General features: G+C 65.4%; 2 protein-coding genes across 2 annotated transcripts in view; one reads left to right on the top strand and one right to left on the bottom strand.

The window, feature by feature from the left end:
• Positions 1–422: 422 nt before the first annotated feature.
• Positions 423–10,076, top strand: LOC127576496 (zinc finger homeobox protein 2-like). The gene is made up of 6 exons (XM_052026975.1): positions 423–3,531; positions 4,303–4,400; positions 5,249–5,374; positions 5,574–5,664; positions 6,633–8,492; positions 8,926–10,076. Exons 1-6 carry the CDS (start codon positions 423–425, stop codon positions 9,258–9,260), a joined length of 5,619 nt encoding a protein of 1,872 aa, XP_051882935.1. The 3' UTR covers positions 9,261–10,076.
• Positions 10,077–13,516: 3,440 nt separating this feature from the next.
• The window catches only part of ipo4 (importin 4), a 54,302-nt gene continuing 49,951 nt past the window's right edge, over positions 13,517–17,867 (bottom strand). Inside the window, exons 30-31 of the mRNA XM_052027890.1 lie at positions 16,755–16,883; positions 13,517–14,082 (exon numbers count right to left, since the gene is read on the bottom strand). Of these exons, the coding sequence (XP_051883850.1) occupies positions 16,756–16,883 (128 nt within the window). The 3' untranslated portion in view covers positions 13,517–14,082; position 16,755. The remainder of the gene's footprint in view (positions 14,083–16,754; positions 16,884–17,867) is intronic.

Below are 17,867 nucleotides of genomic sequence, written 5' to 3'. Positions count from 1 at the left end.
GGAGGCGCGGGACGCTGCGCTGAGGGACGGGAGGCGCGGGACGGGAGGCGTGGGACGCTGCGCTGAAGGACGGGAGGCGCGGGACGCTGCGCTGAGGTATGGCTGGACACAGGTTGGTGAGTACCAATCCCACTGCCCCTCCCTGCCCCTCCCTCACCATCCCCAATGCCTGTCCCTTCCTGCCCCCCCACCCTCCCCACCCCCACCCCCACCCTCTCCCACTCACCTCCCTCTGTGTGTGTGTGTGTGTGTGTGTGTGTGTGTGGGGATGGGGGAGGGATACAGGGGATTTGGGGGAGGGGTGGGACGTCCTGGGTCGGGGGTCGGGGGTTTGGGGGATGTCCTGGGTCTGGTCTGACCTCCACCTCCCTTCGCACAGGTTGCCCCCCCCCCCCCCGCTGTGGGATGACCCCTGCGACAGGATGGATTGGCTGAGCTCGACCCCGGGTCGGGGGGGCCGACCCCGGCGACGGGGCCGTTTCCGGGGTCGCCACAGGTCGGGGGTGGCCCCGGTGGGCCAGGGGGCAGAGCCCGAGGAGGGGGCGGGCCCCCTGCACCCCGGCAATGACCTCTGGCCCCGCTTCCTCCCGCTGGCCGACGACGACCTCAGCCCCCGACCCCTCTCCCTCGGCGATGACCTCTGGCCTCGGCCCTGCCTGCTGGACGATGACCTCTGCCCCCTGTCCCCGCCGCTGCTCCGCGACCTTTGCCCTTGCTCCCCGACTCTTGACCTTTGCCCCCATTCAGCAGGGCTGCCGGAAGGGCCCTGTCGCCGGCCCGCCCCTCCTGATGACCCTTGCCCTGCCTTGACCCTTGACCCCTGCCCTCACCCTGCTCCCCTTCTCTTGGGCCTCACCTGCCGACTGACCTTGGCCTGGCTGGAGCCCCTGACCTCTGACCCCAACCAACCGGCGGAGACCGGGACCCTGGCACAGTCCGATCCCACAGCCTCCCTGAGCACCAGCCTCCTCCGGCTGTCACCGGGAGGAGCCCATCCTGGGCCTTGGCTGGAGAAAGTTCTGGAGCCCACCGGCTGGGCAGAGACAGGTTCACCCACCGCCTGTAGCTCACCAACCACTGGCAACAGTCTGACAACAACCTGTAGGTCACCCACCGCTACCAGCAGCCTGCCAGCCGCCTGTACCTCACCCACCGCCTGTAGTTCACCCACCAGTTCTACCTCACCAACCACTGCCAACAGCCTGACAGATGCCTGTGGCTTACTCACCAGCTGTACCTCACCAACCATTGCCAACAGTCTGCCAACCACCAGTTGTGTGCCAACCACTGCCAACAGCCTGATAACCACCTGTATATCACCCATTGCCTGTAGCTCACCAACCACCAACCCTCCAACTGACTGTCCTTCACCTACCTGTGAGTCACCCACCATCCACAACCTGCCAACCACTACCAGTCTGCCAGCCAGTTGTAGCTTGCCAACTGCCTGTAGACCGGCCATCAATGATATGCCAGTCAGCTGCAGATCACCAACTACCTGTAGCTCACCAATCAGTAACAGTCACCTAACTGCTTGTACTTCGCCCAATGCCTATGCGTCACCCACTAGCAACAGCCTGCCAGCCATCCACAGGTTGCCAACCACCGGTCCACCAACTACCAACAGTCTGGCGACCACTAACAGTGTGCCAGCTGCCTGTAGATCCCCAACAGCCAACAGTCTGCCAATTGCCTGTAGATCACCAAATACCTGTGAGTCACTGACAGCCAACAGGTTAACATCCGCCTGTAGATCACCAGCCAGCAGCTCATCTTCCACCTACGGGTCACCTACAGCCAACAGTTTACCATCTGTTTATGCGTCACCAACCGCCTGTGGCTCACCTGCCAACAGTTCACCACCTACTTGTAAATCTCACAATGGCAACAGTCTGCCAACTGCCTGTACTTCACACAATGCCAACAACTCACCACTAGCCAACGGACGACCAGTCACCTGTAGGTGGCCAACAGCCTGCAGACCACCCACTACCGACGGTCCGACAACACCCTGTGACTCGCCAACCACCTGTAGCTCGCCAGTGGCCAATGGTTCGTCAGTATCCTGTGCACCGCCAAGCAACAGTCCAACAACCAGCGGCTCATCAACTGTCAATGATTTACCAGCTGCCTGTGGCTTGTCAACCGTCCATGCTTCCCGTGGGTCACTGACTGCCTGTAGTCTGTCAAATGCTGACAGGGCGCCGACCGCCAGGAGATTGACTGCTGCCCAGAGCTCACCGGCTGCCTGTAGGTCAAACGCTGGTGGATCAATGACTGCCTGTAGTTTGCCAACTGCTTGCAGATCAACCACTGCCAAGAGCTCACTGACTGCCAATAGGTTTTCAAATACTGACAGGTTGCCAACTGCCTGTAGTTCATCAAAAACTGGTGGGTCAACAACCACCTGTAGCCCATCAAGCTTTGATGAGTTGTCAGCTGCCTGTAGGTCGCCAACTGCCTGTAGTCTGACCTTTGCCAAGAGCTCACCAACCACCATCAACCGGCCATCTACCTGTAGCTCTCCAACCACCTGTGGCTCACCACCTGCCAAAAACCCACCGGCCTCCTGTGGCTCATCAACCACCAACCGGCCTTCTGCCTGTGGCCCACTGACCGCCCATGGCTCACCGACTGCCAACAGCCCACTGACCGCCTGTGGCTCACCAACCAACAACCAGCTGACAGCCTGTAGGCCACCCAAGGCCTGTGGCTCACCACCCATCAATGGCTTGCCGACTGCCTGTAGCTGGCCGACCGCCTGTGGCTCACCGACCATCAACAACCGGCCGACTGCCTGTGGCCCACTGACTGCCCGTGGCTCCCTGCCTGCCAACAACCTCCCAACCGCCTGTAGCCAGCCGACCGCCTGTAGCCCGCCGTGGGCCTGCGACTCGCCGGCCGACGTCAGCTTGCCCGCGATGCCCCCCTCCTCGCCGAGCCCCCACTGCCGGGACCCCAGGACCCTGGGCCCCAGTGGGTGGGAGGGGGCGGGCGCCCCCTACCCCTCCCACAACTCCTGCAAGACGCTGAAGTGCCCGCGGTGTAACTGGCGGTACAAGTACAGGCGGACGCTGGAGGCCCACATCAGGGACAAGCACCGCGGGGGCGTGGAGGTGAGCTGTCCCCACTGCCAGGCCGGACGCCCCCACCCCAGGCTGTCGCGGGGACAGGCCTACAGCTGCGGGTACCGCCCCTTCTGCTGCCGGCACTGCGACTACTCCACCACCACCAAGGGCAACCTCAGCATCCACATGCAGTCCGACCACCACCAGGCCCGGCTCCGGTGCCTGGGCCTAGACCGGGGCCCCCAACCCGCTGCCCAGGCCTCTCCCCGGCCTAGGACTGGCTGCCGGGCCTGTCGCCTGGAGAAAGGCCTGGGTCTGGGCCCAGCCACGGGCCCCAGGCCTGGAGCAGGGGCCTCTGGTGTCCTCTGGCGGGCCCGAGACAGGATGCAGGGCCAGGGGACTCCTGGGAGTGTGGACGAGGCCAGGGACGGCGCCCAGGAAGGTCAACAGGTCCCGGCAGAGGGTGAGTACGTCCTACAACGCATCCCAGGCTTTGGGGGAGGGGGTGGGGGGGTGAGGGACGTTGTGGGTTATAGAGCAAGGCAGGTCTCCGGCAGTGGGTCACAGGCTGGGATCTGATCCAGGGGTTCGGGGGGTTTATATATAGAATAACAGGTCCCCGGGAGCGGGTTACAGGCTGGGATCTGATCCAGGGGTTCGGGGGGTTTATATATAGAATAACAGGTCCCCGGGAGCGGGTTACAGGCTGGGGTCTGATCCAGGGGTTCGGGGGGGTTTATATATAGAATAACAGGTCCCCGGGAGCGGGTTACAGGCTGGGGTCTGATCCAGGGGTTCGGGGGGTTTATATATAGAATAACAGGTCCCCGGGAGCGGGTCACAGGCTGGGATCTGATCCAGGGGTTCGGGGGGGTTTATATATAGAATAACAGGTCCCGGGAGTGGGTTACAGGCTGGGATCTGATCCAGGGGTTCGGGGGGTTTATATATAGAATAACAGGTCCCTGGGAGCGGGTTACAGGCTGGGGTCTGATCCAGGGGTTCGGGGGGTTTATATATAGAATAACAGGTCCCCGGGAGTGGGTTACAGGCTGGGGTCTGATCCAGGGGTTCGGGGGGTTTATATATAGAATAACAGGTCCCCGGGAGTGGGTCACAGGCTGGGGTCTGATCCAGGGGATTGGGTGGGGAGGGCGGGGGGGGTTGGTGTGCAGGTTGGGATCGGAGTATGGATGACTGTTGTTCCTGACCCTTGCTCCCTGCTCCATCCCAGGGATCGCCGACCCCACCAGGGACCCGCAGTCGAGGACTGTGTTGGAGGAGGCGGCAGTGGGCGAGGAGGAGGGGACGGACCGAATGGCCCCCTGCCTGGTGTGTGGGCAGGTGCCTGGCGGGAAGCAGTGTTTGGTGGGGAGGGACAGCCCGTGACCTGGGACCCCCACCCCCACCCACCCACCCCCCATACTGACCCACAGACCCTCCCCTCACCCACCCACACGACCCCCCCCCACCGAAGCGAGGGGGGGTAGGGGAGAGGGAGAGGGGGTGGAGAGATGGTGGGGGGAGAGAGAGGGGTTGGGGGGAGAGAGGTAGGGGGTGCGGGGGAGGGAGGGGCTTTGTAGGGGCTGCAGACGGGGAGGGGTGTGGGGGAGGGAGGGGGTCGCGGTGACGGGGAGGGGTGCAGGGAGGGAGGGGGTCGCGGTGACGGGGAGGGGTGCAGGGAGGGAGGGGGTCGCGGTGACGGGGAGGGGTGCAGGGAGGGAGGGGGTCGCGGTGACGGGGAGGGGTGCAGGGAGGGAGGGGGTCGCGGTGACGGGGAGGGGTGCAGGGAGGGAGGGGGTCGCGGTGACGGGGAGGGGTGCAGGGAGGGAGGGGGTCGCGGTGACGGGGAGGGGTGTGGGCGCCGGAGGGGGTCACGGAGATGGGGAGGGGTGCGGGGGAAGGAGGGGGTCGCGGTGACGGGGAGGGGGTCACCCCGATAGTGTGTACGGGCTCCCTCTCTGCCTACACTCTCGCGGACCCGCTCTCCCCTCCTCACCGTCCTCTGTCTGACCCTCCCTTCAACCACCCTCACTGCCCTTGATTAATACAGCGAGACGTACAGAACCATTGCCTGACTAATGGAAGGTGTGTCCGCGCGCGTCTGTGTGTCTCCCTACCTGTCACTGTCACTCTCTGTCTCTCCGCCTGTCTCTCTGACGTCCCTGCCTCTCTCCCAGGCCCCTGAGCCCCGGTTGCAGTGCCCGCTGTGCCAGGAGACACCGTCGGATCGGAGATCCCTGTGCTTCCACCTCACCCACGTGCACAGTGTGGTGTCCGACTGTGTGCAGAGGCTGCTGTTGACGGTGAGTGAGGAATGTGTACCGGCGTCCCCTCCCGCCGCCCTCCGCAATTCCCCTCCTTCCTCCACGGCCCTCCGCCCTCCTCAGCTCCTCCAAACCCCTCCCTCCCTCCTCAACGCCCCTCCTTCCATCATCCTCCCTGTTTGGGAGATTGTGGGGAGGGGTGCCGACTGTATTTAATGCCGACTGTATTTACCTCCAGGCAACTGTAGTCAGCTCCAACGCACTTCCCACGGACACTCCCTCCGACTGTGCGGATCCCAGAGCCCCGTCTGAAAACAAGTGCGTCCCAGGTAAGGAGGGGCCAGTGATCACCTCTCAACGCAGTCTGACACAGGGTGACTCCCCCCGCACCGTCCCGTCACACACTCCCGGGGTCTGACACAGGGTGAAGACCCACCCACGCCATCCCGTCACACACTCCCGGGGTCACACACAGGGTGACTCCCCCCGCACCGTCCCGTCACACACTCCCAGGGTCTGACACAGGGTGAAGCTCCCCCCGCACCGTCCCGTCACACACTCCCGGGGTCGGACACAGGGTGAGGCTCCCCCCGCACCGTCCCGTCACACACTCCCGGGGTCAGACACAGGGTGAGGCTCCCCCCGCACCGTCCCGTCACACACTCCCGGGGTCAGACACAGGGTGAGGCTCCCCCCGCACCGTCCCGTCACACACTCCCGGGGTCAGACACAGGGTGAGGCTCCCCCCGCACCGTCCCGTCACACACTCCCGGGGTCAGACACAGGGTGAGGCTCCCCCCGCACTGTCCCGTCACACACTCCCGGGGTCAGACACAGGGTGAAGCTCCCCCTGCACCATCCTGTCACACACTCCCGGGGTCTGACACAGGGTGAAGCTCCCTCCGCGCCATCCCGTCACACACTCCCGGGGTCGGACACAGGGTGAGGCTCCCCCCGCACCGTCCCGTCACACACTCCTGGGGTCAGACACAGGGTGAAGCTCCCTCCACACCGTCCTGTCACACACCGTCCTGTCACACACCCCCTGCACCGTCCTGTCACACACTCCCGGGGTCAGACACAGGGTGAAGCTCCCTCCGCACCGTCCCGTCACACACTCCTGGGGTCGGACACAGGGTGAGGCTCCCCCCGCACCGTCCCGTCACACAGTCCCGGGGTCGGACACAGGGTGAGGCTCCCCCCGCACCGTCCCGTCACACACTCCTGGGGTCAGACACAGGGTGAGGCTCCCCCCGCACCGTCCCAGCTCTAACCCCCTGCTTTCCCTCTCTCCCAGGGTCGAGTGGTGGGGACATTTTCCGGCTGCTCTCTCCCCCTGTCTGGGACCAGGCCGTCAGCCAGGTGTGGCGCCCGACCCACGCCCTCCAGCGGCAGGCCACAGGGACAGACGCGCCCCCTCCCCTCCCACTGCAGTTCCCGTTCGGAGGAGGCAGCCCGGGGTGTGCCCCCCTCCCTCCCTCACCCCGGGACCGTGAGAGGGAGGGGGTCCCCCAGCCGAGGAGGGGGCCGGACCTCCCGCGGGACAGGTTCCTGGACCCCACCCACAAGGGCAGGGTGCGCGAGGAGTCCTTCACCCAGGGGAGCATCCTGTCCGTCCACAACTCCGTCTCCCACCTGCACCAGGCCCCGTCGGCCTCACTGCGTCCCCGGGCCGCCTCCCCCCAGGGCCCAGGCTCCCCGGGCGACAGGCCCTGCAGCCAGCCGTCCGCCCTGGACGTCCGCCTGCCCTCTGTCCTGCACCGGAGCCGGTCCCAGGTCCCAGGCCCTGGCCTGTCCCCACTGCCCCCCTTTCTGCTGCCCCTGAGCACTGGCCTGGGCCTGGGCCTGTCCTTACAGCTGCCCCGGCTCCGGGCAGCCGGCATCCTCCCCGGGCCGGGCCTCGGCCTTCCCCCCGCGGCCCAGGGCGAGGCCGAGGCCCAGGGCCCGGACACGGCCCAGGCCCAGGCTCTGGGCACGGCCAAGCTCCAGCCCCAGGCCCCAGACCCATCCCAGCAGGGCCCGAGCCAGGCTCCAGCAGGGGCAGACTCCCAGGCCCAGCCCCAGGCCCCAGACCCAGACCCAGACCCGGCCCAGGAGGAAGCCGAAGCAAAGGCCCAGCCCCAGGAGCAGCCCCAGGCCGGGGCCCAGTCCCAGGCTGACGAGGCCGAGGCCCAGTCAGAAATGGCCCGCTCCCCGCGGGGCGACTCCGTCTCTGTCCCCCTGCCTCAGCCTCTGCGAGACGGCCCCCAGGCCCCTGGTCCCCCCTCCTCCCCCCGCGGGCCGGGGCCCCCTCCCTGCCCTTGGGACACTCAGGCCCCTGAGGCAGACCCGGGAACGCGGGCCGCAGGCCTCAAGCGGAAGGCGGCAGAGGCCCAGGAGATGGAGGGGGAGGAGGAAGGGGAGGCGACAGGGTCCCAGGACAGGAGGATGAGGACCACCATCCTGCCCTGGCAGCTGGAGGCCCTGAACCACCTGTACCTGCGGGACCCCAACCCCGGGGGCCGGGCCCTGGACTTGATCTCGTCCCAGCTGGGCCTGAGGAAGCGGGTGGTGCAGATGTGGTTCCAGAACAGCCGGGCCCGGGAGCGGAGGGGAGCCCCAGCCCTCCCCGTCCCCGTCCGCCTGCCCCTCTCCCCGCCCCGTCCCGGCATCCAGGGGCCGGAGGCCGGGGGTCCGCGGCGGTCCCGGACACAGATGAGCAGCCTGCAGCTGAGGGTGCTGAGGGCCTGTTTCCGGGAGCACCGCAGCCCCACCGTCCCGCAGTGCCAGCTGCTGGGCGCCGAGATCGGCCTGCCCCGCCGCGTGGTGCAGGTCTGGTTCCAGAACGCCAGGGCCAAGGAGAGGAAGGCCGGGCCCAAGGGCGGCGGGCGCGGGACGTCCCGCTGCGGGGTCCGCCCGGCCGCCCGCAGCCACGTCTTGTCCCTGCCCCACATCGCCCGCCTGAAGGAGCTGGTGTCAGCTCGGCCGCCTGGCCCGGCCTCAGGCGAGGCCCAGGCCTGGGGACACCAGGGCCCCGACCCACCCCAGGGACACCAGGACCCTGCCCCGGCTCCCTGCTCCCCCTTCGGCGCCGTGGCCTTCCCCGCAATCACCGGCCTCTCTCCGGTCCTGCTGCCTGGCGTGGGACCACCGTCCGGCAGGGGGGCCCTGACCACAGGTGAGGTGGGGGGGAGAGGGTGGGGAGGGGAGGGGAGGGGAGGGGAGAGAGCGAGGGGCAGAGAGCAGGGGGGAGAGGAGGGTAGGGGGTGAGGGGAGGAGGATGGAGAGGACGGGAGGGGAGGGGAGAAGGGAGGGAGGGAGGGGACATAAGGGTTGGGGGAGGGAGAGGGGAGGGGAGGTGGGGATGAGAGGAGGGAGAGTGGAGGGAGGGGGAGGTGAGGGGAGAAGGGGTAGGGGGGAGGGTGGGAGGGGAGGGTAGTCGCTGCCTCTGCTGGGGCCTGGTGTTCAGCCCGAGACCGGAGGGGTTGGGGGGGGGGGGTCACTGACCCCAGGTGCCGGGATGTGGGACCCGTCTCACACTGACTCTAACTCTCTCCACCCCCCCCCACCCCCAACCCACTGTACCTCCCCTCCCCTCCCTCCCCTCCCAGGGCTGCCCTCCTCGTCGCTGCTGCGAGTCAGTGCCCCCTCCCTCCCTCCAGCCCTGCTGCTGCCCCGGGAGGGGGAGGGAGAGGGAGAGGGGAGGACCCCCCCCCTCGGGGGAGGGGGCCCAGGGGGCATCTGGCCGCCTCCTGCCCCGCCTGCTGGGACACCGGCCGCCCGTGGCCTACCTGCCCCGGCTGTTCGGGGGGGAGAAGGCTCCCCCCGTGGGGCTGGGCCTCGGCCTCCTGCCTCAGGCTCTGCTCCCACCGGGCCTGCAGCAGCTCCCCTCGGGCCTGGGCCCAGGCCTGGCTCCGCCCGAGAACCGGGCTGGGCCCAGGCCTGAGTCCCCGGCCGGGCCGGAGGCTTCCCTCTCCCCCCGTGGTGCGGAGGGCAGCTCGAGGCAGGGGGAGTGGGGCCCCGGCGAGGCCCAGGCGTCGATGCCCACCCAGGGGACCGCTAGGCCCCACCCGTCCTGACAGGCTGGCGGCCCCCGAGACCAGGCCAGTCCCACAGCCGGGACCCCACCGTCAAACCCCACCCCTGGGACCCATCCCCAGGACCCCACCCTCAGACTACACCCCTGGGACCTCACCATCAGACCACACACATACTGGGGACCCATCTCCACGATACCACCCCTGGGACCCAACACTTGGAGACCCCATCCCCGGGACCCCACCCTCACACCACACCCTCCAAGAGGACAAGGAGAGATCCCCAGTAATAACACTCTGACCCCAGGTGTACCCCCGCCCCTGCCCTCAGCCACTGACTCACTGCTCCATTCAGAAGCCTGGACAATTGGCCTCACTTATTCCCAAAGGCATGGACGTCCTGGTGCGGGCTCACGGCACTTCAGCGGTGGGAAGCGTCACCCGCCTGACTGATCGTGAGCGTTGCCGAGCTCCCTCCCGTTCCGCACGGCTGGGCGAGGGATCCGCAGCCCCCGCGTGTCCATCACCTTCCCCCAGTCCCTCCCACCCACCCAGGTGTCCTGGGGCCTCCCCACCTTCCCCCCCGTCCCCCTTTCTCCCCGGGACGCCCCCTCCACACTCCCCCTCCCTGGGATCTCCACCCCCCCCCCTTTCCTCTCTGGGTCCTCCCCCCCGCCGGGACGCCCCCCTCCCCCTCCCTGGAACCCCCCTCCCCAGGACCTTCCCCCTCCCCAGGATCTCCCCCTCCACCTCCGGACCTCCTCCATCCTGCCCACCCACCCCCGCCCCCCACCGCTGATTCTCCCTCCCCCCCCGCTGATCCTCCCTCCCCTCCCCCAGCAGTTGCCGTCCTGTCCGGGAGGCGAGGACGTGGATGCAAAGATGGGCTGGACCCCCGGCCGTGGGAGCGGCACCGTGGAACACACCGGCGGCCCCTCCCGCCCACCTGCCGAGACCCCCACCCCCGGGACAGACGTGGACCAGACGGCACCGAGAGACGCTCACCTCGACCCACCTGGGACACGTCCCTCCGCGGAGGTTCTTCCAAACCAAACTCAACTCCGCTGTCTTCAGAGAAAGTGTCAGGTCCCTTCCCGAGGAAGGGAGGAGAGGGAAGAGGGGCTCGGACACTTGCCAGACTTCCTCCGCGTCGGACTCCCCAAGAATGTATCTACCTCCTCGTTAAATACGGGACAGAGGTGCAGAGGTCACCTCCCTCTCCCACCCACATCGGTGGTAAATGTCTGTGCCCCTCACCTTATAACTACCGCCGTTCCACTTGTGGAGACACCTCGACACTCCCCCTCCATCCTGTCCTTCCCCTGTCGTGCCTCGATGAGACAGCTCCCTTCCCTCCCTCCCTCCCAACTCCAGAGAACAAGCTGGTGACCCCAGGACTTGGCAGGGAGGGGAGCTCTCTCTCCTGTAAACCTCTACGTATTGCCACCGTGGTCAGGACGAGCAGAGCACATCACACGCCAGCCTTCCCCCTCTCTGCTAGGGCACCACCAAAGCTACCGCTGGCGCATGTGAGACCAGCTGTGGGAGAGGACCCTGCATCACCTCTGCACCCCCAAACCTCCCTGTCGGGGCAGTGCCCACAAACACGTACCTCAGGCCAACATGGCTGGAGTCTGACCGGACCCACGGACGGCTGGGAATGTCGAATGGCAGGCAGGCAGGGAGGCTGCCGGGACAGTCGAGGGGCTCGGGGACGACAACCCCTCGCTCCCCGACACAGGCGCTGGAGAGCTGGGCCACCTGCCACACCTTCCCCCCCAACTCAAACTGCTGGGACACAGGCAACTGCCGGGTTCCAGGAGCAGATTGCTGCAGACATGCGTGCACCAACGCAAGGGCACGTGTCAATGGGTGTACCAACGCAAGGGCACGCGTCAACAGGTGTACCAACGCAAGGGCACGCATCAACGGGTGTACCAATGTGAAGACACGCGTCAATGGGTGTACCAACACAAGGGCACGCGTCAACGGGTGTACCAACACAAATACACGCGTCAATGGGTGTACCAACGCAAGGGCACGCGTCAACGGGTGTACCAACGCAAGGGCACGCGTCAACGGGTGTACCAATGTGAAGACACGCGTCAATGGGTGTACCAACACAAGGGCACGCGTCAACGGGTGTACCAACACAAATACACGCGTCAATGGGTGTACCAACGCAAGGGCACGCGTCAACGGGTGTACCAACGCAAGGATGCACGTCGACGGGTGTACCAACACAAGGGTGCACATCTACAGGCGTACCAACGCAACGGCGTGCATTTACAGATGTACCAACGCAAGGGCGCGTGTTTACAGGCGTACAAACAGACCGTGAATCCAAAGCGTCGTTTGTTTACTCTTGAGACTGTTTAACCAACGACACCCCCCCCACCACGCCAACCAAAAGTTACAGAGCAGGGGGTGGGGAGGGTTCACACGGACGGGGCCGTCGCTGAGGAGAGGACTTTGTGCAGGGTTTTATCATTTGCTGATGCTGTGACTGTGCTTTCAAACTGGAAATAAAGAGCACAGGTGCAACGGCTGGGTAGAGGCTGTGAGGGACTGGCCGACTGCCGGGGGCTCTGGGGACGGAGGAGGACACACCAACCCTCACAGCACACACCGTGTTAGCAGGAGCCCTCCCTGCCCAGCACAAGGAGAGCAGGCAGCAGGAATTCAACACCCATCCCATCACCGACCCGTCACACACTCCCGGGGTCAGACCCCCCGCACCGTCCCGTCACACACTCCCGGGGTCAGACCCCCCGCACAGTCCCGTCACACACTCCCGGGGTCAGACCCCCCGCACCGTCCCGTCACACACTCCCGGGGTCGGACACAGGGTGAGGCTCCCCCCGCACCGTCCCGTCACACACTCCCGGGGTCAGACACAGGGTGAGGCTCCCTCCGCACCGTCCCGTCACACACTCCCGGGGTCAGACACAGGGTGAAGTGGGTGTAAGATTTGCTCTCAATGCCAGCAGAAGGCCACACTGGGAATGAGGTGCCTACCTCGCAGTCAGGCACCCAGAGTGATCCCGGCGACGGGTCCTCCACACTACACCTCTCCGCACCTTCTCCTTCGGGATTGTCTTCCCATCAGGAATTCCCCTTTCGGGATCGATATCCCAGAGCCGTTCCGGCCCTTCACGCCGAACGTTCCATTTCTGTGCACCTTCTGTAGGGTCTGTGTGCCTTCCTGAGCTCACCGCTGCCTGTGCGCCGTCATTCATGGGGGGGTGTTCATGGGGTGGGGGGCGTCCACTAGGGGGTGGGCCGTCCACTGGGGTAGGGGTGGTGTCCACTTGGGACGGTTGACAGGGAACTATCTGGCCAGCAAGAGCTTGTGGAGGTTCACAGATCTGTGCGCCCCTGCCCCCGCACTTCCTCTGCCTCACTCCCTCCCCTCATCCCCCTCCTTACCCTCCCTCGCCCCTCTCTCCCACTCCCTCTTCCTTCCCCTCGCCCCCCCCCCCCCCCCCCCCCCCCCCCCCCCCTTGCCAGGAGCCGCAGTGGGTGACGCGCCTGAGGCAGACGAGGATGAGTCAGCACCAGCCTTGCTGCCCCCGATCTCTCGGACACCCCCCGCTGTACCCGTCCCCACCCCCAGTCAGTTCTCCATCACCACCGCCCCCATCTGTGGCACCGGGTGAGGAGGGAGCGGGAGTGGTGGGCAGACCCTCACCTCCCAACACCTCACCTCACACCCAGTCCGCACACAGACCGAGGCGCGCGCACACACACGCAGGCGCACACACACGCACTCACGCACTGAGGAGCACACAGAGGCACACATGTACACACGCACACCACACTGAAGCATAAAAGTGTACAAGATGACACACACACACCCTACACGTGCAGAGATACCTGCACAGGCAGAAACACAGACACATACACGCACACGACACACAGCCAGGCACAGGGACCCGCCGATACACAGCCACACGCAGGGACACACACACCCAGCATCACACAGACAGGCAACAATCACACCCCAGGAGAGAAGCCCCTCTCCCCTTCGACCTCCTTCCCTTTGAATCCAGAGGCAGTTCTAAATGGCCGATTCTCTCCTTCTGCCCAAACGCTGCCAGCCGCACCCTCCCTGCCCTCGGTCTCTGCAGTCGTGCAGCGATGTGTGGCACGGTGCCAATTCAACCCTCGCCATCTGTGGTGTGTGCTGCAGCTTGCTGTCTGCTCCCTGCCAGCGTCATGTCTCCACTCCCCCCTCCCTCCCTCTCCCTGAGATTGGTGGAGGGGGATACGGAACTGTTCAGTGCACCCTCCCGCTGGGGAAGGGGACGCTGCCCCTGCCAGACTCTGACCATCCCCGTCACACATGCACCCGGGCCAACCCCAGCTTCTTTTGTTGGCTTTTATTTATTTCAACTCAAGAAAATTTTGACAACCACGAAAAATGTCATTCCACAAAATTGGCCTCGAAACACTTCCTCCCTTGGCAGGAAAACACAAGAAATCACCTCTTTTCGGTAACAGGGTCAAAAGAAAACATGACCAAGAATCTTTGGCAACTTGTTTCTGGAACTGTGAAAAGTCTGTTCAAAAGCTCCCCGAGAGGAGCATCAACCAATTTGCTTCATACTTTCCGTGAGAGAAATCCGGAGTCACACTGCCCATCGTGGCCCGTCAGAGACAATGTAGTGTGTCGCGCTGCAGAGAATCACCAGGCACGTTCATCTTCGGGTCAGTCCTACCCAGCGTAAACTGGAGAGAGGAAGGTGGCGAGTGTTGGGGGTGGGGGAGAGAAGGGGAACCTGGGGTTAGATCCAGTGCAGTGCAGACAGACAGCACACTCAGCACACGAGGGACTACCTGCAGCACACAGACAGCCTTCCCAGCTCAGTCCCTGGGTGAGAACGGGGCAGTGGGAGGGGTGGTGAGGAGGGAAGGAGGGAGCGCCGTGGGAGGGCGGTGAGGAGGGACGGAGGGAGGGAGCGCCGTGGGAGGGGCAGTGAGGAGGGAGGGAGGGAGCGCCGTGGGAGGGCAGTGAGAAGGGAGGGAGGGAGGGCTGTGGGAGGGTGGTGAGGAGGGAAGGAGGGAGGGCTGTGGGAGGGCGGTGAGGAGGGAGGGAGGGAGGGAGCGCCGTGGGAGGGTGGTGAGGAGGGAAGGAGGGAGCGCCGTGGGAGGGCGGTGAGGAGGGAGGGAGGGAGCGCCGTGGGAGGGCAGTGAGGAGGGAGGGAGGGAGGGAGGGCCGTGGGAGGGCGGTGAGGAGGGAGGGAGGGCTGTGGGAAGAGGCGGTGAGGAGGGAGGGAGGGAGCGCCATGGGAGGGCGGTGAGGAGGGAGGGAGGGAGCGCTGTGGGAGGGCGGTGAGGAGGGAGGGAGGGAGCGCCGTGGGAGGGTGGTGAGGAGGGAGGGAGGGAGGGCTGTGGGAGGGTGGTGAGGAGGGAAGGAGGGAGGGCTGTGGGAGGGCGGTGAGGAGGGAGGGAGGGAGGGAGCGCCGTGGGAGGGTGGTGAGGAGGGAAGGAGGGAGCGCCGTGGGAGGGCGGTGAGGAGGGAGGGAGGGAGCGCCGTGGGAGGGCGGTGAGGAGGGAGGGAGGGAGGGAGGGCCGTGGGAGGGCGGTGAGGAGGGAGGGAGGGCTGTGGGAGGGCGGTGAGGAGGGAGGGAGGGAGCGCCATGGGAGGGCGGTGAGGAGGGAGGGAGGGAGCGCTGTGGGAGGGCGGTGAGGAGGGAGGGAGGGAGCGCCGTGGGAGGGCGGTGAGGAGGGAGGGAGGGAGGGAGCGCCGTGGGAGGGCGGTGAGGAGGGAGGGAGGGAGCGCCGTGGGAGGGCGGTGAGGAGGGAGGGAGGGAGCGCCGTGGGAGGGCGGTGAGGAGGGAGGGAGGGAGCGCCGTGGGAGGGCGGTGAGGAGGGAGGGAGGGAGCGCCGTGGGAGGGCGGTGAGGAGGGAGGGAGGGAGGGAGCGCTGTGGGAGGGCGGTGAGGAGGGAGGGAGGGAGCGCCGTGGGAGGGCGGTGAGGAGGGAGGGAGGGAGCGCCGTGGGAGGGCGGTGAGGAGGGAGGGAGGGAGGGAGCGCCGTGGGAGGGCGGTGAGGAGGGAGGGAGGGAGCGCTGTGGGAGGGTGGTGAGGAGGGAGGGAGGGCTGTGGGAGGGTGGTGAGGAGGGAGGGAGGGAGGGCTGTGAGAGCGTGGTGAAGAGGGAGGGAGGGAGGGAGCACCGTGGGAGGGCGGTGAGGAGGGAGGGAGGGAGGGCTGTGGGAGGGTGGTGAGGAGGGAGGGAGGGAGGGAGCGCTGTGGGAGGGCAGTGAGGAGGTTGGGAGGGAGCGCCGTGGGAGGGCGGTGAGGAGGGAGGGAGGGAGGGAGCGCCGTGGGAGGGCAGTGAGGAGGGAGGGAGGGAGGGAGCGCCGTGGGAGGGCAGTGAGGAGGGAGGGAGGGAGGGCTGTGGGAGGGCTGTGGGAGGGTGGTGAGGAGGGAGGGAGGGAGCACCGTGGGAGGGCGGTGAGGAGGGAGGGAGGGAGGGCTGTGGGAGGGTGGTGAGGAGGGAGGGTGGTGAGGAGGGAGGGAGGGAGGGCTGTGGGAGGGTGGTGAGGAGGGAGGGTGGTGAGGAGGGAGGGAGGGAGGGCTGTGGGAGGGTGGTGAGGAGGGAGGGAGGGAGGGAGGGCTGTGGGAGGGCGGTGAGGAGGGAGGGAGGGCTGTGGGAGGGTGGTGAGGAGGGAGGGAGGGAGGGAGCGCTGTGGGAGGGCAGTGAGGAGGGAGGGAGGGCTGTGGGAGGGTGGTGAGGAGGGAGGGAGGGAGGGAGCACCGTGGGAGGGCGGTGAGGAGGGAGGGAGGGAGGGAGCGCCGTGGGAGGGCGGTGAGGAGGGAGGGAGGGAGGGCTGTAGGAGGGTGGTGAGGAGGGAGGGAGGGAGGGAGCACCGTGGGAGGGCGGTGAGGAGGGAGGGAGCGCCGTGGGAGGGCGGTGAGGAGGGAGGGAGGGAGGGCTGTAGGAGGGTGGTGAGGAGGGAGGGAGCGCCGTGGGAGGGCGGTGCCACACACTGGCAGGGGCAGTGGAAGGAGAGTTACAGACGGGTGAAGCGTTGGCGGATAGAAGTGGGGATGTTGGACCTGGACCACGGGAGGATCCAAGGGCCACGATCAGAGGAAGGAAGACATTGTCTCACTGGCCCACACGGCCCACCTGCAGAGCTGTGTTGGGCAGAGACAGCCTGCTGTCATGGAGTTCCAGATGATTGGGAATCATTCTGAGGGAGGAGACCAGATCCATCCCCTGTCAGAGCCCAAAGGCTGTGCCCAGGGCTGTAACTGAGCACAGGTGTCTGTGTCCCCCATCCCCTTCCATGGGACAGGTGACCACCCCCCCTTTGATGGACAGGGCTAGGACACCCGCTCCCAGACACGTGGGCCTCCCCCGGGAGCCTGGGCTGGTGCTCCACAGCTTCTCACCTCAGGAAGACATGACAGCAGAGAGTTTCTTGGCAGCTTCTTGAGGAATTGCCATCAGAGCATTCTGAAATTCCTGGGGGAAGTGTTGGGATATATCCTTCAACAGCATTACCAAGGCATTCTGACTCTCTGCATCAAATAAAAACGGCTGTTAATAGGGTTCATTACTGACTGGGTATATACAGCACTGTGTGACTGACGTGTGTACATACAGTGTGCGACTGACGTGTGTACATACAGCGTGTGACTGACGTGTGTACATACAGTGTGTGACTGACGTGGGTACATACAGTGTGCGACTGACGTGTGTACATACAGTGTGCGACTGACGTGTGTACATAGTGTGACTGACGTGTGTACATACAGTGTGTGACTGACGTGGGTACAAACAGTGTGTGACTGACGTGGGTACACACAGTGTGCCACTGACGTAGGTACACACAGTGTGCGGCTGACGTGTGTACATACAGTGTGTGACTGACGTAGGTACACAGCGTGTGACTGACGTGTGTACATACAGTGTGTGACTGACGTAGGTACACAGTGTGTGACTGACGTGTGTACATACAGTGTGTGACTGACATGGGTACATAGAGTGTATGACTGACGTGGGTACATACAGTGTGTGACTGACGTGGGTACATTGTGTGACTGACGTGGGTACATACAGCACTGTGTGACTGACATGGGTACATACAGCACTGTGTGACTGACGCACACAGTACAGCAGTGCAGGCAATTGCCGTGGCAGATGAAGTTTGCCAGTCCCTGAGAGGGTGTGACTGGTGTACCCAGGAACATGGAGCGGGTATTTCAGACACACTGTGGACGGGGGAGGTGGTTACTGGTACACGTGACTGGTGGATATGCTGTGCATTACTGGCAGAGCCGCACAATGGTACACGAGTTACCCCAGTGTGTGATACTGAGTGACGTTACAAGGCATCTGTGAAGCACATGCACAGTGTGCGAGGGAACGGTGAAGACACGATGGATCAGTTCAAGCTGGAGCACACACCAGAACGTGATGGGCAAGTCTGAGGACACACAGCCCCTGGCAAGATGTAGATTTTCGGCCATTTAAAGGGCATTTGTCGACCAATAAAATGCAAG

Source organism: Pristis pectinata, chromosome 12 (assembly GCF_009764475.1).
Source record: "Pristis pectinata isolate sPriPec2 chromosome 12, sPriPec2.1.pri, whole genome shotgun sequence".
Lineage (NCBI taxonomy): Eukaryota > Metazoa > Chordata > Chondrichthyes > Rhinopristiformes > Pristidae > Pristis > Pristis pectinata.
This window is presented reverse-complemented; position numbering and strand designations above follow the sequence as displayed.